Source organism: Littorina saxatilis, linkage group LG8 (assembly GCF_037325665.1).
Source record: "Littorina saxatilis isolate snail1 linkage group LG8, US_GU_Lsax_2.0, whole genome shotgun sequence".
In the NCBI taxonomy this organism is placed as follows: domain Eukaryota; kingdom Metazoa; phylum Mollusca; class Gastropoda; order Littorinimorpha; family Littorinidae; genus Littorina; species Littorina saxatilis.
The window spans coordinates 50,247,205-50,271,472 of NC_090252.1; the positions used below are offsets into that span (position 1 = coordinate 50,247,205).

At 40.9% G+C, this 24,268-nt stretch overlaps 1 protein-coding gene across 1 annotated transcript in view; it reads right to left on the reverse strand.

Moving 5' to 3' along the window:
• Positions 1-24,268, reverse strand: part of LOC138973773 (low-density lipoprotein receptor-related protein 2-like) — an 87,593-nt gene that overhangs the window by 2,301 nt on the left and 61,024 nt on the right. The window contains exon 12 of the mRNA XM_070346485.1: positions 426-539. Within this exon, the coding sequence (XP_070202586.1) occupies positions 426-539 (114 nt within the window). The remainder of the gene's footprint in view (positions 1-425; positions 540-24,268) is intronic.

Consider the following 24,268-nt stretch of genomic DNA (forward strand, 5'->3'; position numbering starts at 1 on the left):
CTCATCTGAGCAAAGTATATCATCTTATGCACACCAAAGGCAGTGAAACATATCCATGGATATCATTTGTAAAACAATTGTTAGAAGTCATTGGATTAGATCATGTGTGGAAAAATCAGTCCACTTTTAATGTCAAAAGGTTAAAAAATGTTATATGTCAAAAATTGGAACTCCAATATATACAATTCTGGAAAGGTCAAATAAGAAGTTCACCAAAGTTAAATTGTTATCAAAGAATAGTAACAAATTATAAAACGGAACCATATCTGTTGTGCATAAAACAAAGAAAATATAAACAATCGTTGTGTAAACTAACAATAAGTGCCCACGACCTGAAAATTGAAACTGGTAGATACAGCAATACACTTATTCGTATTCGTATCATATTCGTATTCGTATTCGTATTCGTATGTGAACACACATACCACAGTTTTGCTCATCACTGCCATCGTCACATTGAGTTTCTCCATCACATCGGTCATTGCTTGCGATACACTGTCTGGTACTGTTACACTTCCAGGCAGTCCCCACGCAGGTGTCTGTATGGGTACACAAATACAATATCATTATACGATTGTATGGACATTGTCAACGTTATGGTAAGAGGAATACTATGCTTTGTTATAGGTAAGGATCGATGTGTGAATTCAGTGTTTGATGTATGGTGTGTGTGTGTGTGTGTGTGTGTGTGTGTGTGTGTGTGTGTGTGTGTGTGTAATGTTTGATGTAAACACACACATCAACACAGGCACGTACACAAGCATGTACGTGTGCGCGTTAGAACGCACGCATGTAACGCACGCACGCAAGCACACACATACATATGCACGTACGTACACAAGCACGCACAGACACTTACACACACACACACACACACATACGTGTCTGAGGGGGGGATCTCTGGACATTAGCCGCAAAGAAAAATGTGTTATATCTGGACTTGTTTATTGCTAAAGCTACAGAAACGGAGTGCGAGTATAAACATGTGTCGGACTTTAAGAATACTTTTTGAGAATTTTTTTTTTTAAAACACTCATTATTGAAAGTTACACACCCAAAAATAGAGATTCTGAAACACGTGTTATATCTGGACATCCGCCACCTAAAAGTGAATGATAGCCGGACATAATTATGACCGGAAAGCTGTAAATACTATCAACTTTATCAAAATAGCGTTACATATGCGTGGTAGTACAAAAAAGCTACCAGTAATCCAGAATTATTAAAAAAAAAAATAGGAGGTGGGGGGGGGGGGGGGGTAATTTTTTTTTTTTTTTTTTTTTTTGCGCATGAAAAGACTTAAGGCCATATTCTCGTTACAAAACCGGGGGGGGGGGGGGGGGGGGGGGGGGGGGAAGGGGGGGTATTTTTTTTTTTTTTTTTTTTTTTTTTTTTTTGCGCATGAAAAGACTTTAGGCCGGATTTTCGTTACAAAACCAAAGCTTAGTTTAAAAAAAAAAAAAAAAAAAAATTTTAAATAAAAAAAAAAATTTTTTTTTAAATAAAAAAAAATAAAAAAATTTAACCTAATAAGAATGTTTGTTAGCATGAATTAAGGTCGTGTCGCAATTTTTCAACCAAGACAAAAAATTTTATTTAGAAAATTATATTCGGAATAATTTTCAATCTTTTAAATTTGTGTGTGTTAAAATTAAATGGCGGGATGGGGTGTTGGTAACCAAACCAACACTTTATTTCGCAAAGCTAGCGTGCGCAGCTAGAGATTGTATTCTTTGATTTTGAATTTTTGTTTGTTTGTTTGCTTAACGCCCAGCCGACCACGAAGGGCCATATCAGGGCGGTGCTGCTTTGACATATAACGTGCGCCACACACAAGACAGAAGTCGCAGCACAGGCTTCATGTCTCACCCAGTCACATTATTCTGACACCGGACCAACCAGTCCTAGCACTAACCCCATAATGCCAGACGCCAGGCGGAGCAGCCACTAGATTGCCAATTTTAAAGTCTTAGGTATGACCCGGCCGGGGTTCGAACCCACGACCTCCCGATCACGGGGCGGACGCCTTACTTCATTGTCTGTTTGATATGAGGATCGATACTTGATCTTTTTATCGTGCTTTAAAAGATTCAAGGATTGTTTGCGTTTGCTTGATCACACTAAACGGACTAGGTGGCCGAGTGGTAACGCACTTGCGCTCGGAAGCAAGAGGTTGCGAGTTCGACCCTGGGTCAGGGCGTTAGCAATTTTCTCCCCCCTTTCCTAACCTAGGTGGTGGGTTCAAGTGCTAGTCTTTCGGATGAGACGAAAAACCGAGGTCCCTTCGTGTACACTACATTGGGGTGTGCACGTTAAAGATCCCACGATTGTCAAAAGGGTCTTTCCTGGCAAAATTGCATAGGCATAGATAACAAAATTGTCCACCAAAATACCCGTGTGACTTGGAATAATAGGCCGTAAAAAGTAGGATATGCGCCGAAATGGCTGCGATCTGCTGGTCGATGTGAATGCGTGATGTATTGTGTAAAAAATTCTATCTCACACGGCATAAATAGATCCCTGCGCCTCGAGTCAGAGTCTGGAGATACGCGCGCGATATAAGACTTGAATCATATAACTAAGAACACGAGAGACTAAAAACACGAACACGCTATATTCCAACATCGGACGACTACCATTCGTGAATAACTTGATGGTTGAAAATGCAGATCTGCTAATATGCACTGCCATTACTTGTTTAAGACATGCACGGATCATATCACAAACGTGTGCTACTCCCTATAACTGAAACGTTAAAGCACCCTCACAAAAACACACTAGTAATTAATATCACAGTGGGAAGTATCCTCTTGAGCTTATACTTTAAAACGCTATTTAGCTTTGGTTCCTCAATGTTTGTTTGATGTTTGTTTGTTTTCAGGAGGGGGAGAGAGAGAGAGAGAGAGAGAGAGAGAGAGAGAGAGAGAGAGAGAGAGAGAGAGAGAGAGAGAGAGAGAGAGAGAGAGAGAGAGAGAGAGAGAGAGAGAGAGAGAGAGCATGAGTAACCATTGAATGCCATTTTCAGGTGTCATTTTTTCTTACTTGTTAATGTTTTGATTTCAAGGGAAATTGTGTTTTGATTTCAAGGGAAATTGTTTTTGATGGTTACAAAATATAATGATTACACTTACAGGCGAATGACACAACGTGTCCTGTTCCCTGCCACACACAGTCTTCAGTTCTTTGTCACTCATAGTGTTGAATTTACTGTCACAAACACACTCACAGCCACAGTCACACACCCTCACTTGGCGAAAACAGACTTTCTTTCTTTATTTGGTGTTTAACGTCGTTTTCAACCACGAAGGTTATATCGCGACGGGGAAAGGGGGGGAGATGGGATAGAGCCACTTGTCAATTGTTTCTTGTTCACAAAAGCACTAATCAAAAATTTGCTCCAGGGGCTTGCAACGTAGTACAATATATTACCTTACTGGGAGAATGCAAGTTTCCAGTAAAAAGGACTTAACATTTCTTACATACTGCTTGACTAAAATCTTTACAAAAATTGACTATATTCTATACAAGAAACACTTAACAAGGGTAAAAGGAGAAACAGAATCCGTTAGTCGCCTCTTACCACATGCTGGGGAGCATCGGGTAAATTCTTTCTCGTCCCAACCAATATGGGACTCCCCCTAACCCGCGGGGGTAGCGAAAACAAACACAATTCTCAAGAATCAAGTAAGCAACATATATTTTGCAAACCATAATCTGTACTGAGGTTCAATGGGAACCACATTTTTAGAGCAAAAGTTTAAAACAACACAAGAAGACTTAAAAATGTTTTCCTACTGGACAGAGCAAATACACGTAACAATGCTGCGGGTCCATACAAAAGTCATGATCAATGGGAGTTATCCACAACCCAGACAATCTCATACAAAGGACAGCTGTCATGACATCTGTCAGTGCAGACGTCCACATATTTACACCAAAAAGAAACAAGGTAAACCAGAAAACAAGAAGAGCAAACGCTCGATCGAGTCACTTTCGCAGTTCTGAATATTATATGAGGCATCAGATGGACAGGAAGAAATTGCTATTCACAACACAATGAGTCACGTTCACATAAAATTTGAGCCCGGTCACTTTTATAGTTTCCGAGAAAAGCCCAACGTTAAGTTGTGTGTTGCCGAACAGAAAAGGCTAGTTATCTCCCTTGTTTTTCTGATAACGTTCGTAAAAGGCTACAGATGTAAATACTTTGATGTAAAGAATAATCCTACAAAGTTTCAATCACATCCGATGAACTTTGTCAAAGATATAAAATGTCTAATTTTTCCTTTGACGCTGACCTGTGACCTTGAAAAAGGTCAAAGGTCAACGAAATCATCGTTAAAGTGTAGAGGTCATTGGAGGTCACGACTAAACAAAATATGAGCCCGATCGCTTTGATAGTTTCCGAGAAAAGATATAAAATGTCTAATTTTTCCTTTGACGCTGACCTGTGACCTTGAAAAAGGTCAAAGGTCAACGAAACCATCGTTAAAGTGTAGAGGTCATTGGAGGTCACGACTAAACAAAATATGAGCCCGATCGCTTTGATAGTTTCCGAGAAAAGTCCAACGTTAAGGTGGTGTCTACGGACGGCCGGCCAGACGGCCGGCCGGACAGACTAACACTGACCGATTACATAGAGTCACTTTTTCTCAAGTGACTCAAAAATCATGAAACATAATCAAGTGATACTGTAATCCGAATCAATTTTCACTTCAAAATTTGTGTCATACCAAATGTTTAGAGCAAAAGTTTAAAACAACACAAGAGATTTGAAAAGGTTTTCCAACTGCATGGGTGGGAGCAAAAAATCTGTGCTTTACGAAAAAAAAAAGTGTATGACCGGGGGGCTTGTAACCACTTTGCTTGTCGACAAAAATATTTCTTTTAACTTCCCTCAAAGTATTAAACAATGGCGACTGCACGTGAGAGGGAACAATAAAGAGACCAAAAAGCAATGTACTCACGTTAAAATGACGAACACGGAACAAATAACAGGGACGTTTCGACCTAAGGGTCTTCTTCAGGCACAAAAACACAAAAGTACACACACAAAAAAGAAGAAGAAAGACGATAGAACAAATAAAGAGGAGAACAACTGACAAAAGAACTGCACTGCACAAACCAAAGTGCAGTTTTCCCTCAAAGTGACAGGAAACTGCGGGAAATGGAATTAATATTACAGTAGGAAGTAACAGTTAAATTTAGTACATGTGCTTCATGTGTTCTTTTCATTTGCCACTTTATCTTTAATTTGGGTCCAGGATCTCCCTTCCAGTGTTTGGCTGCCTGCAATGCCCAACAAAATTTGTTTCTTTCCTGGAAGCTTTCCTCCCAAAATGGAAGCTTGAAAAAGCTTCCTCACGGCCTTCTCTTCTTCTCTCGAGAACTTGCTGTAGTTCCCTGAAACAGAAATTGACAGCTGTTCCTCAAAATGCCTTTGTTGTACATGCTAAAGACTACAAAAAATGAGCACCCAAAAAATCACACCTTCCATGGAGACAATAACGTACAAAATACAAAATAAAAAACAATACTGACAAAAATACATAATTCCCAGGCCTTCAAAGTGAGAGGAAAAGAAAAAAAACAGAATGATACAGCTAACGGGCGGGGATATAGCTCAGTTGGTAGCGCGCTGGATTTGTATTCAGTTGGCCGCTGTCAGCGTGAGTTCGATCCCAGGTTCGGCGGAAATTTATTTCACAGAGTCAACTTTGTGTGCAGACTCTCTTCGGTGTCCGAACCTCCCCCCGTGTACACTACATTGGGTGTGCACGTTAAAGATCCCACGATTGACAAAAGGGTCTTTCCTGGCAAAATTGCTTAGGCACAGTTAATAATTGTCTACCTATACCCGTGTGACTTGGAATAATAGGCCGTGAAAGGTAAATATGCGCCGAAATGGCTGCAATCTACTGGCCGTATAAAATTTCATCTCACACGGCATCACTGCAGAGCGCCTAGAACTGTACCCACGGAATATGCGCGATATAAGACTCATTGATTGATTGAACAGAGCTAACCATATCTAAAACATAGCTAAACGACTCCCAACATGAAAAAATGGTTATTTTGAGTCCCCGGCCCCCTTCAGTGAATCTGGATCACATTTTGTAAAACCGCAACAAACATTATTGAGTTTTTGGAGCGCTGTGGCAACTTTAAAACTTTTAATTTGACCCCTACCTTGTTTTAATGACTGCCAGATTACCTAACGACTTCTGAATCACACACACATTGAAAGCATTGACAAGGTTTTTGATGATGATTAAATGTTATAATTAGCTCATTAATATAAATTTGGAAGCAAGCAAAGCTCGCTGTCCACTATTTCTTGCTGGAGGGCATAGAAAGGTAAAACAAGAAGGGCAAAGCCCATACGACTCACATGCTTTACACATTTTTCCTACCAAAATACATGTGACCTTGACCCAAGGTCAAGGTCATCCAAGGTCATGCAACACAAAGCTGTTAATTCAAGACATAGGAAGTACAATGGTGCTTATTGGCTCTTTCTACCATGAGATATGGTCACTTTTAGTGGTTCACTACCTTATTTTGGTCACATTTCATAAGGGTCAAAGTGACCTTGACCTTGATCATATGTGACCAAATGTGTCTCATGAAGAAAGCATAACATGTGCCCCACATAATTTTTAAGTTTGAAACAGTTATCTTCCATAGTTCAGGGTCAAGGTCACTTCAAAATATGTATACAATCCAACTTTGAAGAGCTCCTGTGACCTTGACCTTGAAGCAAGGTAAACCAAACTGGTATCAAAAGATGGGGCTTACTTTGCCCTATATATCATATATAGGTGAGGTATTCAATCTCAAAAACTTCAGAGAAAATGGGAAAAATGTGAAAAATAGCTGTTTTTTAGGCAACATTTATGGCCCCTGCGACCTTGACCTTGAAGCAAGGTCAAGATGCTATGTATGTTTTTTGGGGCCTTGTCATCATACACCATCTTGCCAAATTTGGTACTGATAGACTGAATAGTGTCCAAGAAATATCCAACGTTAAAGTTTTCCGGACGGACGGACGACTCGGGTGAGTACATAGACTCACTTTTGCTTCGCATGTGAGTAAAAAAAAAAACCCACCATGTTGGTTGGATTTAAAAATTATTTTGTGGGGTGTGTATTAATACAAGGAAATGGAACGAATATGATAAAATAAAATAATCAACAAGAACAACCCAAAAATCAATGAGACCATGAATTGCATCAAAGACAGGTTAGAATTTGTGTAGTGTGACTCCTCTTTTATGGTGCATTACACTGAAGAGCACTGAAGAGCAACCGCCCTGATATTATACGTTATTTGCGTTTTTGACCAAAATATGACATTTTACACACATCTCGACAGTCATTGTTCACCTCGACTGCTAGCGCAGTCTCGGAGAACAATGACTGTCTTGATCTGTGTAAAATGTCATATTTTGGTCAAAAACGCAAATAACATTTATTTATCGATTGCATTCCTTTCAGGTACTGACTTTGTTGTTTTAACGATTGAACGAGCACACACACACTTGCAATCAAACACATAAGCTTCATATTTGGGCGTTTCAGGTTGGCCGAAACTTCAAAGGAACTACAAAACACACGTCATGTACTGACTTTGTTGTTGTTTTGACATTGAACAGCACACACACATGCAATCAAACACATGACGTGTGTTTTGTAGTTCCTTTGAAGTTTCGGTCAACCTGAAACGCCAAAATATGAAGTTTTGTATGCCTCTGACGTCACATGGCTCAAAGAAGGGAAATCCAATGTCCAATCGATACATAACCCTTTGTGGTGGACTGGGCATTAAGCAAACATACAAACAAAGAGACTGAAGAGCGCAAGTCTGCTGTATGTACACTGAGCACAAAAAGTTAAGTTCTGTGAAATTTGGAGAGCCTGCAGCTACCCAGCAAAAACACCATTAAAACCATTGATTTTTTGCTGTTTTTCAGTTTTGTGGTCGCTCTGTTTTACACACTAGATCAGCCTGACAGCGCGACAGATTTGAACGAAATTTGTATGAACCATTAGGTAAGACACCAAATAAACTTTCGAATGTAAAAAATTTAAAATATTCAGTTTAAGTCACTGTTTCAACGGTTGAAAGTGAATCAAGCCATCAAAAAACACAATTTTTGAGAGTAGATGTGGTCACGGACCAGTGACATCATACCCAGATATTGCTCAGATTCCAGAAACACATTTTTGAGCAGAAGAAAGACTGATTTTCAAATTCACGTATATTTCTGACCAAATAACTGCTGTTATCTGGGGTATACCATTGAAAAAAATATCCTTTACTTTTTTGTGCTCAGTGTATCAGTGCACGGCAATGAAAGTCACAAAGTTAAAAAGTGTGTGGAGTTGTACCTGCAATGTGTGGCCTCTCCGATGAGAGACCACATATCCCTTTTAAGGCACAGTAAGCCTCCCGCAAACCATCAAAGACACACAGTACAAACACCCTTTTGTTTGAACACTCACCGCTTGAGAATATCTGAGGTGCCTTACGTAAAGAGCCAGCAATTTTCAATGAATTTATTTTTGCATGGTTTATCTAACGCCATAGCCATCGTGGACCCCGGGGTGTGATCAACTTTCCTTTTTTTTCACAATCTAGTCGTCAGTTTCTGATTTCAATGCGACTCGCCTTATCTGCATCAGAACATTATCGTGTAACTCTGAATCTAAAATGCAACAACGACTGCGAGTCACACAAACTTAACGGTGGAGTTTGGCTTCAAAGAAGCAAGTTCAATGCAAAAAATGTGTCTGCTTCGGGAAACACTTCTTTGCGTGACAAGCTTCCGGACTCCCTTTTTGTCCATTTTTCAAAACTTCGAGTTGTACTGATCTTTTTTTGATGAAAAACAAATCTTTTAGGATTAATGAATGCTTGTGTTACAAGTCGTCAATTTATTATTTAGATTTTAGAACTAGCGCCAAAAAGCGTCTGATTTTGGTACTAGACAATCCTGCAGGCCATGCAAAAATAAAATCTTAAAAAAATGCTAGCTCTTTACGGAGGGTACTTAGGATGTTCGCAAGCGGTGAGTGTTTAAATGAAAGGGTGTTTGTACTGTGCGTAAAAAACCTGGCAATGTCTGTTCAGAAACTGATAGTTTACGTAAACCAGAGTGTGCTGACGCTTTCTGTTGTCCATTTGTCTATTATCCCTACCAAAATTACCCGTCAACATGACAGGCCACCTTCAATTTAAGGACACTTCTGGCAAGTCATTGCAGGTACCCCTGTACTATCTTTTGCAATCAGTATATAAGAAAACTAGCTATTGTAGTCTAAAAATCAGTACTGGCACAATGGTGCACAAGTGCTTTCCATGACCACTTGTGATCTGGTTTAGCTCCTTGCAGGACACATACCAATTAATTCCGTCTCTGCCATGGTTTCGGATGATCAAGAGGGCCTGCGAGCGTTGGGGCTCCGGAAGAGCCTGGGCCGCAGCAACATCTGCCTCCTCGCTGTGGCTTTTTATGAGGTGCCGGTTGAGGTGTTGAGCAAAGTACTTTTCGCAGAAGATACAAAAGTATCGCTTGCCCTCTGTCTGGATTTTGACTCCTGAAACCCATGATACTTGAATAATGAAGTTGGAAACTACATCACAAAAGAAAGGAAAAAGAGGGGTTAGTTTAAAGGTCCTTATAATAATAACAAAATATATTATATATATATACAAGTGCCGACCTTCAACAGGGTCAGGACAGTATCCCCCCAACTATTAGAGAACAATTCCAAAATTCTTTCACAGTAACAAAAACTATGTTCCTTGTTTATAAAAAATAATGACACACCTTTTATTCGCAGTTATAGCAACAACAAAGAAAACTGCCTGAAATGGAAGAGGGGGAAGACCAAATTGAATCAAATCTTATTTTACAAGGTTTGTGGCATAAGCATTACAGAAATTCTTTCTTTTTCATACTACTCTAATCATATATACACACGGACATACAAATAGAACAGAGAGAGAAAGATAATGGTTTATATTACTAAGGCCACAGACCCATATACAAACCAATGGGGGTGAGAGAGAGAGAGAGAGAAAGAGAGAGAGAGAGAGAGAGAGAGAGAGAGAGAGAGAGAGAGAGAGAGAGAGAGAGAGAGAGAGAGAGATTGAGAGAGAGAGAGAAAGACAGAGAGAAAGAGACGGACAGTGAGAGAGAGAGAGAGAGAAAGATAGATGGGTTCTTTTTCCCAACTATTGGTTTTTTTGGGGGGTACTCCTTTTTTTATGTCAGGTCGATTTGGGGGGTACCCTTGCTTGAGCATCGTCATGTGACCACTGTGAAAGAAATTTTTGATCAGGAAAAAAGTACCACAGAGTCAAGTGGGGTGCCTTTACTGGCCTAATAGGATTGAATGAAATGAAATGGGGATGAATGCCTTAAACATATTGCAGTAGAAGTTTAGGCAACTCTCATTCATCCCATAAACATTCTCAGTCACTGAAGACATGCGTGCATACCTTTGCTTGTATTTTCCTCCGGTGATGTCGGGCTTTTGGTACCTGCATACAGAATGAAAGTAAATTAAAACTTGTGCATGCTTAGTTTGAAATTGAACAGATCATGAACCAGGTACCAAAAATATATACCGGCACGGTTGGCCTAGTGGTAAGGTGTCCGCCCCGTGATTGGGAGGTCGTGGGTTCGAACCCCGGCCGGGTCATACCTAAGACTTTAAAATTGGCAATCTAGTGGCTGCTCCGCCTGGCGTCTGGCATTATGGGGTTAGTGCTAGGACTGGTTGGTCCGGTGTCAGAATAATGAGACTGAGTGAGACATGAAGCCTGTGCTGCGATTTCTGTCTTGTGTGTGGCGCACGTTATATGTCAAAGCAGCACCACCCTGATATGGCCCTTCGTGGTCGGCAAACAAACAAACAAACCAAAAAGATATAAACACCAAAACGCTTTTGTATGACGGCTTACTAGTGCCAGAACCTAAGGTTACCATTTTCACGTGAAAATTAGTAAATAACAGTGTTAATTACTTATTTTCAATTTTGCCTCGTTTTTGGTCACAGTAGTCGGACTTTAAGAGTCCGCACTGAGAGGCTACAACGTCCGTCAAACATCACTCTCACAATATTTCTGAAATATCTTTTAATAGAAGGCCTTATCGAGCAAGTTATCCGACGGGAAGATGCATGTCAGTTTTCTGCAATAGCACTTTCCTTAACGTTGTTTTGGGTAACTTAAAAAAGAATAATCGAGCCCAAAAACTTTTGAATCGAAGCTGCTTTTAGCAGACGGACTTTTGATCAGCTGTGCTCACACACTTTCACATATATCTTTCAATATAATTCCTTATTCGACAAGTTGTCAGGCAGACAGCTGTGCCTCATATTCATTTACACTACAACACTCATACATCTGCTTTGTAGTGTATTACTATTAGTGAAAGACAATTGATCCAAAAATGTTCGAATCGAGAGAGGAAAAATGGCGTGTGGCCGGACGTGTGCTAAAGGTCCGACCACTAGCAGACTGATCTGTTCGGTCTAGGCTAACACACTTTCACAAATGTCTTTCGATAGAATTCGTTATTCAACAAGTTGTCGGACACACAGTTGTATGTCACTGTTATCTACACTGTAACACATGCGTTCAGCTCTTATTGTTAATTTGCATCGGATTAATAGTCTACCAGCCAGCCTTCTATGTCATGTATGAAACCTGGAAATGACCCTGTTCCTGTAAATTTTTATGACGGAAATGTAATCTATAGGGTACGGAGAGTCAAATTAGCTTGGTTGCCTAAAGTTGCACTTTGGGAAATTCTCAGAATCCAAGATGGCCGCCCAACGGTCATCTTGAAGATGGTCAATATGTAACTTTTGATCCAGATGGGCTAAAGAGTCGTGTAATACCTCAATATAGGGTTTTTTGATGTCGGCGAGTTCATTTCTGAGGTTGGTTTGTCAATCCTGTCAACAGAATCCAAGATGGCCGCCAAGATGGCCGTCAAAATATATAAAAACACATTTCTCGCCATATCTGGGTTTCTAAAGCAGCTAGATTCATGATCTTAGTGCTGACCATGTTTCCAAAGGCTGGGAAGCCGTTCTGATATCACCCAGATGCAAGATGGCTGCCAAGATGGCAGGTAAACGTCATTCACGCTCAAATCAATGTCACACAAAAATAAGGAAAACGCCATATTGTTTGTCTTTTGTCTGAAAGAACATGTTAGCATCCAGTTAAAGAGGCAACTTTCAGAAAAGCCGATGGGTCTCGATGGTGGGGATGGACAGAAGGAGAGCAAGCACAAAGAGGAAGGTGAAAGAAGGCGAGCGATCGACGCAGCAGACCGGACGAAGATTGCAGAGGAACTGCAGAAGTACTCGCACCCTCTCATTGTTGAGTCCACTGCAGACCTGTTTACCCCCATAAGTGTTTTGGAGTAATGCTCAGCCCCAAAAATAGTAATCCTGGCACAAAAATAGTAATCATCCAGCATTCGTCGCTAATTACAACGCACATGACAACTGTGTCTGCGAAACGCAATCATGCACATATATCCATCATTCACAAACAAAACACATCAGTCAGTTTTTGTAGTCATCATAATTTCAAAGAAGATCACATCAAAAGCACATGCATCACTGATTCTTTTTCTTTTGCTCGTAGTAGGCCTTTTTCAGTGTGTCAAGCGCTTCTCTACTGTACTTGCGCTTGCCGAATGAGTGAGGGCGAGACTTCACCACTAGAATAAGGCTCTCCAGCGTCTCATCAGACAGACATGATCTCTGGTCAGTCCTGTGCTTTTTCACCCCATTTTGCCATTGAAAAAAACAATGCCAAACATGTGAATTGATAATAAAAAAAAAAGATAAAAAAAAATTAATATTTTTTTTATTTATGAAAATTGTAGTCTTGACACGGATAGCGGAATGGCGTATTTTTTGCAGAAAATCGTAATAAATTACGCCAAAATCGTAAGGGTAAACAGGTCTGCCACTGACCTGTACAACATCGTCAACGGGCAGATCGCGCCAGCAAAAGTAGGCCTAAATGTCCAAGATGCACTCAAGATCGGCAGCACTCAAAGTGAACAGTTCGCCGCTTCGCTTCACAGCACATTCCATGGCCCGATCGAGAGGAAAGTGAAGACCATGCAGGAGATGAAAAAGGTAGTGGTTGTGAAAGACAAGGCCATCTTTGACATTGAAACATTATTCGTACGGCTTCAGATCATTAGGCAACAACGTGGTGTGAAGGCGACAGACATCTTCAAGTACGAACTCAGTCCCGTACCTCCATCTCTCATCGATGAGTTCGGGAGTTTGAGGAAAGGAGACAAGGCTGTGCTCGTCAAGTGTCATGGTGTGCCGGTCAACAACGCACCTGCACCAGACGTGGTGCTGGTCGACTCCTGTACCATGTTGTGTGGCCAGTTGCGGGGACAGCAGGAGATTTTGTCGCGAGTTTCGGCGCTCGACTGAGCCGCTATCCTCCAGCAGCACAGAAACTGGTGTTGTTTGACAGGTACCATGAGAATCAGCCAACTGCGAAGGACCACGAGAGGATGAGGAGGGCAGGGGAAGGATCAAAGGACTTCCGTCTGACACCCACAACCCCCCTCCCACACAGAGAAGCTATCATGAAGAATGCCAACAACAAACGCCTCCTCAGCAACATCCTCTGTGGACATCCTCTGCAGAACAACGTGGAGCTTGTCAGCAGTTTCGATTGTCTTGTCACCCATGAGGAGGCGGATATCACGCTGTGCAGCTACATGCTGAAGGCTGCAGCAGGCGGGGCGGAGACGATCAGGGTGCTGTGTGATGACACTGATGTGTTCGTCCTTCTCGTGTACTTGGCATGGAGGAAGAGGATACAGAAGAGCATCCAGATGGAGAAATGGGACGGCACGGTGCTTGACATTCGCGCAACAGTGGACAAATTGGGGGACAAGTGTGGTCAGCTACTCGGCATGCACGCCTTATCGGGCTGCGACACCGTGTCGTACCCCTGTTACAAGGGCAAGAAGTCGGCGCTCAAGGTGCTTGGAAACAGCGACATCCTAGGCCTGCAAGATGTCCTTGGGGAGCCAGACGTCAGTCATGACCAACTTAAGGCCACTGCCGACTCATTCTTCCTCGCGCTGTACAGTCAGAAGAAGGCCAAGTCCCGCAATGGTGCAAGATCCAGACTGTATCTGGGCAGGAAGAAACCACCACCTTTGAAGAGGCTACCACCAACCGATTGCAACCTGAGGCTGCATGCTCTCCGAGCACATCTGCAGATGATGTTGTGGAAAGCAGCAGACCATAAAGATCCACCAGCCGAGGCTCATGATATCCGCTGCTTCGGATGGGATATCGATGAATCTGGTGCTGTGACACAATCGCTGTCTAATGCGCCGATAGCACCGCAGCAGCTCTCAGATGTCGTGAGCTGTAGTTGCAGCGCCGAGGGGAAAGCGTGCAGCGAGAAGAAGTGCAGTTGCCACAGTGGGAGACTTACGTGCACTGAATACTGTTATTGCGAGGGAGGAGATGGCTGCTGCAGCGCTTACACGAAGCATGAGCCTGTGGTGGAGGAGGAGGAAGAGGAGGAGGAAGAAGAGGAGGAAGAGGAGGAGGAGGAGGAGAAGGAAGAAGAAGAGGAGGAGTTTGTTGAAGACGACCAGTAAGACGAGAAAGAAGCTGACATTGAAGAAGGAGATATGGTTTCAAAGTTTGAATCGTTTGTTTGCTGTAAAGCAAGAGCAGTAGAGTTCTATTTCGGTCGTGGCGTGCCAGCTAAGCTGCTTTTGGACATGGACTTTCCCACATGGACTTGATTGAGGTCCTGAAAGTTGCCTCTTTAACTGGATGCTAACATGTTCTTTCAGACAAAAGACAAACAATATGGCGTTTTCCTTATTTTTGTGTGACATTGATTTGAGCGTGAATGACGTTTACCTGCCATCTTGGCAGCCATCTTGCATCTGGGTGATATCAGAACGGCTTCCCAGCCTTTGGAAACATGATCAGCACTAAGATCATGAATCTAGCTGCTTTAGAAACCCAGATATGGCGAGAAATGTGTTTTTATATATTTTGACGGCCATCTTGGCGGCCATTTTGGATTCTGTTGACAGGATTGACAAACCAACCTCAGAAATGAACTCGCTGACATCAAAAAAACCTATATTGAGGTATTACACGACTCTTTAGCCCATCTGGATCAAAAGTTATATATTGACCATCTTCAAGATGACCGTTGGGCGGCCATCTTGGATTCTGAGAATTTCCCAAAGTGTAACTTTAGGCAACCAAGCTAATTTGACTCTACATACCCTATAGATTACATTTCCGTCATAAAAGTTCACAGGAACAGACATTTCCAGGTACTCTTTTTGGCAAGTAGACTATAAAGAACTATGGGCCAGAAAAGTATTGAATCGAAGGATTTTCGCTCTGGCCGGTGTAACAGTCGCGCATGCATGTGCATTGAACCTCCACAGTCACAAGGCACATGAAAATTAGTAATTAACGCATGAAATTTTTGTTTTGGCGCTAGTAAGCCATCAGGAGGCGAGCCAAAACTGAAAATTAGACATTAACACTTAAAATAGTCATTAACATGTGAAAATGAGTAATTAACACGTTTAATTGAATTTTTGCGTGAAAATTAGTCACTTTCACGGGTTAATTACGAATATATTGTTTTGGCGCTAGTAAGACCTCATACTTTTGGTTAAAAGCCTGTAGTAAAATTGTTCCCTTACCTGGTAAAATATCAGAAGCCCTAATACAGTACGACATTACAAGTGCATCGTGCATTCTAATCAAATTCGCAATTGGCCCAGAGAGTCACCGGAAAGGCAAATGCTTGCAACGAAATTCACGATTGGCAAAGCAAGTCACGTGGACAACCTCAATCAGTCATAACAGACTGGTTCGCAACCATTGGTACTCGGCTACTTGTGCTATGTTCATTGTTGATTGTCGAGCGATGATTGAACATTTTGCATGCCTGTCATTTTGTGTTTGAACGTAGCGTAGAGTTTAGCGTAGCAATTACAGCAAAATCGTAGCATTCTACGCCAAAATTGTAGCAGTTGGCAGCTCTGTGGGTAGTACATGTTTCTCCACATCAAATCTGCCTGAAGGGTTTTTGAGATCCAATTTGCCAAAGAAAACGGCTCCTTACATAGTACACCATTATCTTTAATGTGAAAGTAACAATAAACTGACTTACACTCAGATGTCTCAGACGCTGGGTCGGGGGAAGAGGTAACACTTGCTCCTTCGGGGTCTTCAGCACTTGTCTGGGCTCCTGTGAGGATACAGACATTAAATTCAATAAATTCTGCTCTTCAAAGAGAACCAGATTTGTGGTTTGGACATGCAGGCATGATAGTTGGCCTGGCCTGGTTATATTTCTGCCGGGTCTGTTATCATTTGCTAACAGTCAGCATTTTATAAATAACTTATACTAAATACATTACATTTCAGACGCTCCTTTAATTTCAGACACTCATTTGAGATGCATGAAATGAAAACCCTGTTATACAAATAATTACAAACTAATTGCAAAGTGCTTTCAAATCATTTGTGCATTGCCTGTGCTTTATGTGTAGCAACACAGTTCTTATTTGATGAGAACGAGTACGTTACACTCAGCCGAAGACAAGGCGTAGAACACAGTCAAGATATGGGATCAATAAAGCCCCTCTGACATAGAAATGGAAAAACTTGCTAAATGAAGATATCTGCTTTGATGCAGTTGTTTTCTGATGGGAGCCGCCGTACATGTTTCTTGATCATGTACACGTCTGCACTCTTGGGGCCCAACAGCTCAGATGGCAGGTCTTACCCAATCAGCAGCATTGCGTCTCTTGGCCATGCTTGATAAGCTTGCCTCTATGTTTTTGGCATGAGTTATTTCCAAAAAAAAGTAAGTCCCTGCAGGCAATATAATCAGCTGTGCAGACAATGCCCTGTACCAGAGACTGTTGAGTACATGCCTGGTTGTCTGTGTGTGTTTTAGCTACCAGGGTAAGGCATCGAGTATGTGGGGGAGCAGTAGTAATTCTCTTGAAAAAGGATACTCTCTTTCCGCCAAATTTTTCTTTCCTTCTTCCGCAGCAAAACTTGAAAACAAAAGTGCAAATGTTTCAGAATCTCTCATCAAAGAAAAAATTATTTTGGATTGAGGAAACAGACCAGTACACTGTACCTTCATCATCTGCTTAGAATACTGATGCTCTCATGAGACATAAGATGGTAAACATGTCTCTGTGCCACTACAACACACGAAGTGAAACAAGAAACAGATGGAGAAATATGTGGCCATGATGGCAACCACTAACAATTCAGTTTTTGTTTCCCAATCCATTAACAACCCAAACTTTGGTTCTGCCTCCCATTACCTTGCAGAATTCCCTCCTAGATTGCAAGGTAGCTGCTTGTTTTGTGGGGCATAGGACCTACCTGTCACGTTGGTAGAGTCTTCGGTGCAATCATCCAAAAAGTCGAAGTTGTGGACATCTTCAACTGTATCATCAGAATCATCATCTGAAAACAGAAATAAAAGTCAGATATCTAAATTTAAAGCACAATCTCCCCTCAAGGAGGTAGGTCTGTTAAGTTAAAAGACGTCACATGACTTTTGACATAATTATGGTCAAGTGCCGCTAATCAAGTTACTTTTAGAAACAGGATTTTCCGGTTAAACCTTAAACAGTTTTTAAAAACAAGATTTTTGGCGAGTACCGGAAAGGTGTTAGCCCTGCAATGAGTCACAAAGACCCTTGACAAAAAGAGGGACATAGGAAAACATAAAATAACATGGAAGAAAGCTTAACCTACACACTTGCAAAAGCATTCAATAAAATTAATTGCCATTTTCAAATCCCTTGAACGGCTATTTGGCACGCGTAAACCACTCATCAGTTATCGTAGTTAATTCAACCCCCCAGCCATCGCAACTCTGTGTGACCCATTTTATTCATACAGCCATCTGCAATTATTGTGTACCTCTGAATCTAAAATACAACAAAGGACTTGGAGTGACACAAACTGACTGAGCGGCGGCAGTTGACTTTAAAGAAACTAGCGATGTGCATAAAATGTGTCTGCTTTGGCAGTGGTAAGATGAAGCTCATGAGATGTGATTTTATCCCTGTCGCTGCAGTACCTATTTAAGCACAACACTAATTCTACTCAGACACAGCAACAAACAGTTTCAATTGTTTGGAAATCTCAGTCGACATTTTTTCCAGAAAGGGAAAATTACATTGTTTTTTGGTAGCATACTTCTCTGCCATCAAGTCAAAAGATAAATTTCTTTTCAGGTGAGTCAACCCATTTTGAGGATGCCCTTTCACACAGTGAGATTATATTAGTGCTGTGCATTTAACTTAAACTTTCTGTAACTGACATTTTGAGGTGAGACCAGCTGCCTTCCCTAGTTCATAGACAATGCATATCACTTGAGAGAGAATGTTGCTTGCGTGTCTTTGTAAAGGGATGTGCATACAAGTGTTCCCTTCTTTAGCCATACAATAGGTAAAGAGATCAATAACTGAATAAGGCACATGGGTCCAAATTGGGGAAAACAGTAGCACCTTACAGTCCTGAAAGTACTATATATGGTAGATATCCAATTATTCAAGCAAAACAAAACACACACAGAAACTAGTTTCTTTGAAAAAAATAGACAAGAAATATTGTGTGCTATTGCCATACTGAAATTCCCACTTAAATCGCAGGGTAGCTGCCTGCTTAGCTGTGCATATAGGACCTACCTGTCACGTTGAGAGGGACTTTGTTGTCATCATCAGAAACGTCAGAGCATTCAAATTGAGCATCGAGTTCAGAATCAGCATCTGGAAACAGAATCAAGTTAGAAATATTGATTTAAAGTACAATCCCCCCTCAAAAAATAGTCGTTGCGCACTACCTCAGATACAGTTGGGTTTTTTTCCATGTGGGTCAAGCTAATTCCCCGACATGCATACCGGTACATGCACATAATCAACAGCCAGGCTGATATGGTAAGTTGCATTGTTTTCAGAAGTTACTTCTTTTTAGATTTACTAGTTACCCCAAATAAACCATTTTGCAGAGAGCATCCAGGCTCTACTTTTAGAATGTGATCAAGTTGAGTTATCATTCTTTCAAACAAGCATCTGTCAATGTCTGTGATAGTGAGGTAAACACTTGTTTCCACAACCATCGCTAGCATAATACGCAACATACTCTTCATTTTGAAATGGTGTGACATTATGCGGCTTTTGCTCTCAGGACATCTGAAATAACCCCATTTTTAACTTTTCATGAACATAACCCCCCCCCCCCCCCCCCCCCCCCCCTGTGATGCCAACTTTTGCAAAAGGGGGAAGGGGGGGGGGAGGGGGGAGATGGGGTCAACCAAATTAGGGTCATGATAGCAGATTATTAAACCCTTGAAATTTGAAAACTCTAGCTTCAAAGACGCCTGATATAATGTTTTATGAATTAAAATTAACCCCAGTGTCCTCAAAACTTGACGAGGGCCAATCAATCTTAGGTCAAGGTGGGATATAATCAAACCCTACAAGTGTGGACAGTTTTAAAAGTATAACTTTAAAACCATCTGAGATAACCTCAACGTGTAATTTCTATAACCCCGCTGTGGCCCCAATATTTGACGAGATTTAACTCATTGTCTTTCAGGCAGGGATATATCCGTACCCACTCATATGGCTCTATATGACCAGGTACGGATATATATCCGCTCAGGCTGGTCTCGGCTAAAAAAATAATTTGTCAACATAGGTGGGTAGAAAGTGAGGTCATTACTGAAAATCAAACCCTTTTTGTTCACGGCCGGCCGAACAGACACAGGTTATTCAGGCAGGCGAGTCAAAAGTGAACATGCAAACAATTTTGACTTAGCAAATCGCACATATAATTATAATGGAAACACGCGTTCTTTCATACTACTGTTGCAATGGGTTTTGACGCTGCCGCCACCTCGCCGCAACCATCGTGCCGCCATCGCATTGCGTTATGGAAACACGCCTTTAGGCAACCAAGATACTTATACAAAAATTTCTTTAACCGAGTGTAAACATATTATCATCATTAAGGCGACGATGTAAAACAAATGATTCTGAATCTTGACTGATTTTCTGTCAATTCATGACTGTTGGGTGTAGGTCACACAAAAATTGAAAAACTTATCCTGTGTAGTGTGTATGTTCTTCCTGAAACTGGAAGGGTAATTGTTAACGTGTTAAATTCATTATTCAGATCAAATTCATACATTGATTTAAGCCCCCAAATTTGCAGAACCTGCATAGTAAGCATGTAAAAAGGCATATCAGATCCCTTTGCATGGTGTCACGGAATGAACTGTACCGATGAATGCTCGGAATGCATTTTGTTCACATATATACATCAATATATATATATATGAAGTCTTATATCGCGCGCGTATCTCCAGACTCGGACTCAAGGCGCAGGGATCTATTTATGCCGTGTGAGATGGAATTTTTTACACAATACATCACGCATTCACATCGACCAGCAGATCGCAGCCATTTCGGCGCATATCCTACTTTTCACGGCCTGTTATTCCAAGTCATTTCATACTCACAAGGAGGCGGACAGCGGAGGGGGGGGGGGGGGGGAGGCGGGTGATTGTGGTGGGCATTACCCTGGCAGATATGTTGAATGCCACAAAAATAACAGCCGCTCAGCTCGGCGGCTGTGTCGGCGTATCAGTTGTTGGGACTTTCGGTTCAGCCGGAAGACAGTGAATCAACTGAGTCAACTGAGCTATAGTTACGTATAGACTACATAACTGATTTGCCTTGCGAGTAACCAAATACTGCAGCAGTTTGTCTAGCAGGTTTTAAAAAAAACCCAGGAATCTGCATATGTTTATTTTGCTTTAAATACGTGTGATTGTAGAACAGAATACGCAAACGGTGCTTACAACTAAATATAAGCTCTAGGATCAGTGTCCACTGATACAAACTGGCGCTAAATATAAAAACACAAACTCAAAATCTTTCAGTTTTGGGTCCTGGAGTTTTATTGTTCTGCAAACCATACAGTCTCAACAGTTGGTTGTCAGTTTTGGTTTGGTTGCCCAGATATGCGCAAAAGATTTGCTGACTACTAAGTAGGTTAAAACTGTACATTATGTAGGTCACCTACATCGGCTAATTAGGTCATAATTTATAGTAAAGCCGTCGGGACAGCCAGTCGCTCTGCGCTATATAAACAATACGGCTTGCAGCCTCCCTTTGTCCCAAATAGAAACTTATTCTGGGGACACAAATAGAAACTTAGCCTCCCTTTCTGCTATCGTTGCTCGTCACATTTGACAGGTTCCACAACAGACGAGGGAAATCCACAACAGACGAGGGAAAACTCTAGTGGTAGGCTAGGCTACCTCTTATAGCAGCAGAGGTTCATAGGTCATGTTTACGACCATAATTATTTGAGCGGCGGTCACTGACGTGTTTTTGTTTGTTTTATTGTTCTTATTTTAGTTTTTTAAGGCTGTTGTCATATGTTGTTTGGTTGTTTTAAGAGCAGATGAACTTGTGACCACACTTTTCCATCCATTGTTTAATTGTATGCACAATAACGATGATCTTATGTCTAGTTATGTCTTATCCCTGTAAAATTGAATCTCAAATCAAGTGCCGAAGTAATCACTACTGCTGATTGTGGGCAATAATGGAAAGACAAGACAAGACAAACGGCGATCCTGATCGTTAAGTAAACGGCCTTGTGACTGGATTATAAAGTTTAAATGAAATGACACTTTAATTTGGGTTCGAAATTTGGTGCAATAACTTGATGGCTAAGCCAATTACGTCATTTCGAATTTTAAAGTACCGTAACCAAGTGCAGCCGCGGAAGCTTTTTCTCGATAACTTCATGTCAAAATAATTGCGGACGCATTATCATTAAAAAAATAAATGGACAGGATTTTTATTTTATTTTACTTTTGTACATATTTGTCACATTAATTCAGCTAAGATTGTAATTGACACATTTTAAGCATTGTCGGTCCCGTCTTTCTAGCGCGGCGAACAAAACTTCTAATCGCGTAAGGCAAAATAAAATGTGTGTGTGTGTGTGTGGGGGGGGGGGGTGCTAAAGTTATGAGGAAAGAAATAGAACTAACAAGTTTCACACTAAACAACAGTAGGCTACCATAAACTAAATCCAACAACAAAAAGACTGCCAACGTTTCAAAACTCAGAATAATAAACACACAAGAAAAGTAAGATGCTGGAACGTTTGTTATTGACGTTACAGTCACAAAAATATGGACCCAACGGGTTTTTTAAGTTAAGAGACAATATATTAGTGACAAAAACTGAATTGCTTAATTCGCCTTCCTAGCGAGCGACCGAACATTTCATTGAGCTAAGATTTTGTCATAAACTATTTGGGTTTTTTTCCACTTAGAAGACCGTATTTGAGTCAAACGTTCGAATTTACCTTTCTTGTTTTTTTTAAATTCTCAACAGTTTACACATGTTTAATCAATGTCACAGATCCTACCAAATAAAAAGGAAACACGCAAACAAACAAAAATACTTACGGTTTGGTTATCCGGTTGAATCTTGATGATCTGCCCAGAAGTACTATTGAACTGCAGACAATGACCTTGTATCGATGACTTGTCACAATCAAACCACGAAAAAACACTTTCATCCGTGAATCTTTAGTGCACGTCACAACGCACGCTCTGCACTAATGCTAAGCTCGTTCCAATGAAACAACAATGACAACTGCTTGTGTGTAGTTTACTTAAAAAGAAAGAAAACAAAAGAAATGACAGATTTGAGCACCGCCCAGTTCTTTGCGATTGACCAATAAGAAGCCAACCACTGCCAATAAGCCAATTAAGTATAAGCATAACCGTAATGTGGGCGGAGTATCTCCTGTTATCGTTATATTCGGATTTTGTTTATGGCTGTATTGCGCAATGTGGCGGGTAGGTGTTGAACACGCGAAGCTTCGAAGATCACACGCGTTTATTGAAAAACATTTCGCTCTTGACAAGTATTAAGTGGAAGCTGGTCGCGACAGTGTCGCTTTCATAAGCCACGACAGAAGAGCAGACCACCAAGCCGGCATTGGGCCACTTAATCATTTACGACTCAGGGAACAGCCGATGTGACATACTCACCGGCATCTCAGATCTGAATAAGTTAAGCACGTGTGGAAAAAATTACACAGAAAATAGGAAATTCAAAGGCGGCGATCCTGTCATTGTCTCTTCTCTGCCGAAGCTTGCGCGGGGAAAAACCCATTTATCGTTTTTGTTTAAAGATTTTAATTTAATCAATTCATTTAAATTCTTAGTTCCTCTACGAGCACACTTGCATCAATATAACAACACAACACAAAACATTTAAAACGATCATTTTCCATGCATGTTTTGAAACAACAACAACAACAAAACAACAACAACAACAACACAACAACAACAACAAACAAACTAAAACCAAAACTATTGCTGCATCTTGTATAATCAATCTATTGATTACACAAACTGCACGGGTAATAATCAACTAATAGTCACAGGTTCAAGATTTTTGTTCTATCTTAGTGAACAATCCCTAGGTTTCCACAAACGAGCGCAAAAAAAGAACTTCAAGTGCAAACAAACAACAAGTCGCGTAAGGCGAAAATACAACATTTAGTCAAGTAGCTGTCGAACTCACAGAATGAAACTGAACGCAATGCAACGCAGCAAGACCGTATACTCGTAGCAAGGTCAGTCCACCGCTCACGGCAAAGACAGTGAAATTGACAACAAGAGCGGCGGGGTAGCAGTTGCGCTGAGAAGGATAGCACGCTTTTCTGTACCTCTCTTTGTTTTAACTTTCGGAGCGTGTTTTTAATCCAAACATATCATATCTATATGTTTTTGGAATCAGGAACCGACAAGGAATAAGATGAAAGTGTTTTTAAATTGATTTCGAAAATTTAATTTTGATATAATTTTTATATATTTAATTGCCAGAGCTTGTTTTATCCAAATATAACATATTTATATGTTTTTGGAATCAGCAAATGATGGAGAATAAGATTAACGTAAATTTGAATCGTTTTAGAAAAAAATAAAAAAAATTACAATTTTCAGATTTTTGATGACCAAAGTCATTAATTAATTTTTAAGCCACCAAGCTGAAATGCAATACGAAGTCCGGCCTTTGTGGAAGATTGCTTGGCCAAAATTTCAATCAATTTGATTGGAAAATGAGGGCGT